Source organism: Aplidium turbinatum, chromosome 11, assembly GCF_918807975.1.
Source record: "Aplidium turbinatum chromosome 11, kaAplTurb1.1, whole genome shotgun sequence".
NCBI lineage: Eukaryota > Metazoa > Chordata > Ascidiacea > Aplousobranchia > Polyclinidae > Aplidium > Aplidium turbinatum.
The window spans coordinates 12775235-12781382 of NC_137482.1; the positions used below are offsets into that span (position 1 = coordinate 12775235).

Sequence of the window (6148 nt, forward strand, 5' to 3'; positions counted from 1 at the left end):
AAGTAGAACTCGGTTAATCCGGATGAAACTGGTAGTACAAATGAGTCAGGCTTGATAGAACCGTTATCGGTTAATCCGGATCTTTGCCTAATCCGGATGGAATCTTTGGTCAAATCGAATCCGGATTAACCGAGTTCTACTGTTACTAACATTAAGCCACTGTTAATATGATATGTGTCCAACAAAAGACGATTTAAAGTGGTAGGCATTTTAACATTACCCACTCGTCGAAAAGGTACGCAATCATGCGTGTTCATTCGCGATTCAGCTGATTTCAGTCATGTGACTCGACACGTGATATTCTGATCGAAAAATTTTGATACAAAGAAATTTAACTGAATGCTTCACCACAACCACCGTTGCCTAATGGTTAGGGCAGAGGAGTAGTAATTTCGATTTCGTGGGTTCGATTCCCACCCTCTGCTAATACTATTTTTTCTTCTGCAACTGAACTGAGTGCAAGAACGATCTCAATGGTAGCCACTTTAACAAGTCGAAATTGTGACTAAAACACAAAGCAATTTCACATTGAAAAGCAGGCACTCTTCGACGAGTGGGTGATGTAAAAGTGCCTACCATTTAAAGTCTCCATCTAATCTGGTCCATTTCAAAATTGAAAAAGTTTTCTGTGTTGGTCGTAATAAAGAAGTCAACTACCTTGTACTTTATGTTGAGGTATAATAAAAAATGATTTAACTTTGTTCACAATTTCCATGTGTGAATTTTAAAGAAATGTTTTCTTTGACTCAATTTTAGATGTTTCAAAACTCTAGAATGGCGGTGTTAAAAAATCTGGACTCTAGGACGCCGACTTTGGTCATGTAAAGTGGTGTATTGCAGCAAATCAACCAGACCAAGACTTGTTTAGGGTCTGAGTATGGAGCGGTTTGTCTGACCGCAGGCCTCTGAACTTTTTTGATAGCAAACAACAGCATCAAGGTTGCCAGATGGGTAAATGGTGCAATAAACATTGACATAATACAGTGAAAGTTAAAACTGCTTAGTAATACGAATAAAAACTTCCACATGAACCAGACAAAAATTTGGTAAGAAATGATGCAGTTTAAAGTTTATTTATTTATTATAAATAAAAAGTATAAAACTAATTGCAAATTTTGCGACTTTTTCAGAACTACTGTAATTAACCGCGGCCTTGGGTGTGACATTGCGATTTTACGCAAACTACGTCAACAATTGATAGGCCTAATAGCAACAGTCACTAACTTATTACAATTCTTAGGCCAGCGATCGAGTAGTTAAAAGTAAAAGTTAGCAAAACCAACTATATACCTTTACCCAGGTTGCTTATAGTAGCCTAATTATTTTTTGCAACATTATTGATCAAAAACTTCATTTTTTTTCAAGTACACAAAAAGAGATCTTGAAAGTGATCTTGATCTTCAAGATCACATAGTTTGGTGATCTTGATCTTCAAGATCACCTATTCTTGGTGATCTTGATCTTCAAGATCACCAATACTGGTGATCTTGCCCATCTCTGACTGTAACCCTTCCGAAGGATCTCATTAGCACCTGGCCTAAAATATCTTTCCAACGCCCTTGGCTATATAATACGCACGATAGCGTAGATAGGTAGGTTAGAGCCACCTATAATTTTTTATTTACTTCAAATGGCGTCGTTGTTCGCATGAAGCAACAATTTTATATACATGCACATCCGTAGCCTATGGGGTTGCATAATTAAAACAAATTAAAATCGGCAATTTAAGCAATAACCAAGTGGCCTAAATAGTAGCGCAAAATTATAAAGTATCCATTACAACATTATTACTACGTGGGCAACGCCAACACCAGCAAGCATCTACAACGTAATGACAGAGCGATGGCAAGATGGACTAAGTGAACTAATGACAGAGCGATGGCAAGTGACTAGTGACCGTCGTCATAAGTTTGAGCTAAGTGACCGTCGTAATCATAAGTTTGAGCTAAGTGACCGATGAATCAAGCCCGCAACCAGGGGGGGCATTTGCCCCCCCGAAATTTTTTGAAAAAATTTTAAGCGTTCTATGCAATATGAAATGTACTATACGTTGTACACATACAGCCATACTGTGGAGTTTTGACTATCGAAACCGAAAGTAGGCTACTCTGGTTGGAAGCTATGCTAACGATTTTGTTCGATAAATTAGGCTGGCACCCTCATTATCTGTTTCGTTAGCGTATATATAATGTCAGCATCCATTATCACCATTTAAAGCGTTTAAAACAACTAAATAATTCGAGATCAAAAGCAGCTGTGATAGCGTGGTGAATAAGCTACTCAGTTGGGCTTAGGCATTTGTAAATCTGATTTTAAATGAATTCTTAAAAGTGAAAGGCCAGCAAGTGCGATTGATGCGGTGTCAGCAATAGAATCCCAAAAAGAGTTTTATCCAAACATTTACAAACTCTTGATAATTTTGGCTGCACTTCCAGTCACAACTGCTTCTGCAGAAAGAACATTTAACTGTTTGCGACGCTTGAAAAGTTACCTTAGAAGCACTATGGGGCAGGACAGGCTTTCTGGACTAGCTCTCATGCAAATCTATCGTACTCAAATTCCAAGCGCGGAATTGGTGTTAAACGAACTTGCCAAATCAAGTAGAAAGTTAGACATTATGCTCTAAATTAAAATGTCATTTTGCATTTGCAAAGTCAACTTCTTTGGGCCTACAAACATAAAAACTTGTTGAGCCAACAAAATGTTTTAGGATTGTAATTTGTAATTACCGTGTTGAGTTTATTCATATGTATCTGTTTGTTTATGTTGATGTATCATTGATTAATTTATGACTTCAGTCGTGCCAATGCAGTTCGTAGCCTACAAATGTTGTATTTTATTTGTAATCGACTGAACACATTACTGTGATATCGTAATTTTCTTCCTTGGGTAGTCATAGCTAAATGAGAAAAGGTTACAAAGGCTAGTTTCCTTTAATGCTGTACTAAACAAAAACGTGATTGACATAAGTTATGACCACTGAACCGTAACATGGTAGTGCCACACACTCTATCAATGGGCGTGGATATTAACATAAAAATGTCACAATGCATCATTTTAATGTTTGTTGTTTGATAAAAATTAAATGCCCCCCCCCCCGAAAATATTTGCTGGTTGCGGGCCTGACCTGAATGAAGACAACATCCAGTTTAAAACTTTTTGATCCAGGCTTAAAATAAGAGACGCTGGTGAAGTTCTCCAATTGGGCAGAACATGGCTTGGGTACGTTGAGGGCAACACTAGCTGGATCTCTCGGGTCAGAAGTGTCAAATTCGCAGCACAGCAGGGTCAAGGTAGACTAAAAGTCTCTCGGGAAGAACTTGTTAAGTGTGCCTTTTAGCCCTGAACATGGACTCTGCCAACCCAAAGAACCGTGAGGTGTGGAGAAGAAGACTTCGCCCTAGACAGACAGGCCACACCCTCAAGATAAGGACTAATTCAGGGCTTGTATAATCAAAATTATTGATTATGATGGACATGTTTCTCCTTATAGCGTACAGTAAGCTGAATCGTAAATACTTTTTTCATATGAAATTAGTAAGCTACAATGGACGAAACAAAAGTTTCCAAAAGATAAGGATTGATTGCAGCTGATAACGGTCACGAACTTATTGGTAGCACTAGGCTACCAAATTTAAAGCAAGTGGTTGGTTTTGCATGCAGTTAAAGACCCAATAAGTTATTTGCACATCAAGAAACAACTAATACTTTACACAGATCTTTTATAGTTACTGTTAGGCTATTTTAGATTTAAACAAGACGACAAGTTTTCTGCTATCTTGAGTGAACCTTTTTTTGCTCCCAGGTTAAAAGTGAATAATCTATTGTTAGTGTATGCAACAATTTACGTTGCATACTATTGTAACACACTGATGAACATAGCTTTGCTAGAGCATAAGGAGAGCATTGGTAAATTGATAAGTAAAAATTTCTCTCATCTAAAAATCCTTTGAAGAAAATGCAATAATAATTATGTTTGCTTTTAGCGCTGTATCCATCGCAGAATGCATTACCCGAATCCATGTCTGTAATTACATTCTAGCCTGCCAGAGATAACATGCGATTGCACTGTAATAAATATTGCCACAATGGAAGGAACCAAATAAATTGATTGTTGTTTTCTTCTCAAATATTGCTGTTGATTCTTCTTGTACTGGTGTCATTTCTAAAATTTTAAAGTCTGTGTTTTGCAAAGTTTCATTGTGTAACTGCAGGTTTTTAAAAACGCAAATTTTTACTTTGGATGCCGGGCGCGAGAATTCGGGAATGGCCCGTTTCGGTGAGTCCGATCCCTTAACGGGGGATTTTTTCAATTTTTTTTTTTAAATTATTGGGTACCGCAGCCTAATTATCATTGCCGTTTTAGGGTTAGGGAGTTGGGGTTAGGGGTTAAAGGTTAGGAACTCACCGAATCAGACTCACCGAATCGGACTCACCGAATAGTAGCAGACCCGAGAATTCGGCTGCCGCGAAGAAGCTCTGGTGGGCCACACTTGGTCGCCGGAAAAATAAAGGAGCTTAGAGGCCTGTGACTATGAATCTAATTGGCCTGAAGTTACTTGCAATAAAAGGTCAGGCGAAAGCAGGATTAGCCTATTAACTAAAATTTATCATTCAACCACATGGTGTACTAAAATAAAACCTTGCTCTTCAGCTCTAAACAGCATTTCGAAAATAACTTTAGATTTGACCATGGTAGCCTATTCAAAATATTGTGAGTTTAAGTCAGTTTTGATCTTTCATTCAAAACGACACCTTCAGTTCATACACCTTCCAATCAAAGATTTTTCAAATGAGAGTTATTTACCAAACTGATTTTTTCGGAGGTTATTTACCACGGAACATTTTTTCATGCGATGTGTTTATCCAAATTATAACTAGCCTATATCGAATTGTGTAAGATTTTCCAATACCAAAACTACACAGCATCTTTGATGATATAATTGAATTCTTCTGTTTCATGTTTATACATGTCCAATGCCACTTCACAACTTTCACGAACAACGTCACTTGGATCATCAAGAAACTTCTTCAACGCATCTAGACACCTTTCATCAGCAATTGATCCTAATGCTTCAGCACTTTCATGGCGCACCATAGAATGCTCATTGACATCAGACAGACTTTTCAATAATGCGGGAACTGCAACACTTAATTGCATTTGACCTAAAACATAAGCAACTTCATGACGGAGTAATGCACTGTCATTGCAAAATAGTCCCTGTGTCAAAGCAGATGCAGCCTTGTCACTGTGTAAGTTTCGCAATGAAAACATAGCTCTGTATCTTTCAAACAACGTCTTTTTTTCGTCTGTGAGAATATCTTCTAAATTGGAAATATCAGTATCTGAACAGGGGCCACTTGGTGTTGGATCAACTGACGAGAATGGACTTGGAATAACACCTTCTTCTGTGTTTTCAGAATTTTCAAACCACTTTATTCTAGATATTGCAAGTTGACAGGTTTCAGCTACTTCTTGGCAGGGGTCATTGACATATTTTTGAAGCAGCGGCAAACTTGAAACTTGTCCAATCGCACCCAACGCCTCTCCAGCTTCGTGTCGCAGAATGACTGCAAGCTGATCGTTTTTTAGTATGGCTGACAAGTGTGGTACAGCTGCTGCATTTTTCATTTGACCCAAACAATATGCAAGTTCATGATTGAGTAAATCAGACTTGTCAACAAGGCATCTTACAATTTCAGTTACAGCTTCTTCGGTGGAAGCATTCCTAAGCATGAACAGTGCACGAAATCGATTGCTCAAGCTGGCTGTTGTGTTATTCAGTACCAAACCAGCTTTTTGTATGTCAATACTCATCATCATTAAACCAACCTTACATGTATAATATCAAAGAAATTGAATCGAAACGTTTGAAATACTGTATGAACAATAAAACACCAAGTCTCTAAAAATATATTTACACAAGTTAATCCTTGATTCCTTGTAGAAAAACATTACATTTTACTAGGAACTCCCACTGACAATATGTGACAGGATGCAAATGCCAAAGAATGTATATGTGATAAACCATTCTAATTGTGAGACATCATTGAAAAACAAGAGAATAAAATGAAAAACTAACATTTAAAAAAAAAAGAATCAGCAGCAAGGAAAAAAATGACAGATGACCCCAATTACGTTTCCACA

At 37.6% G+C, this 6148-nt stretch overlaps 1 protein-coding gene across 1 annotated transcript; it reads right to left on the bottom strand.

The window, feature by feature from the left end:
- Positions 1–1496: 1496 nt before the first annotated feature.
- LOC145780020 (deoxyhypusine hydroxylase-like) lies at positions 1497–5889 on the bottom strand. Its single transcript, XM_082591723.1, has one exon. It carries the CDS (start codon positions 5822–5824, stop codon positions 4919–4921), a length of 906 nt encoding a protein of 301 aa, XP_082447849.1. The 5' UTR covers positions 5825–5889; the 3' UTR covers positions 1497–4918.
- Positions 5890–6148: the final 259 nt, after the last annotated feature.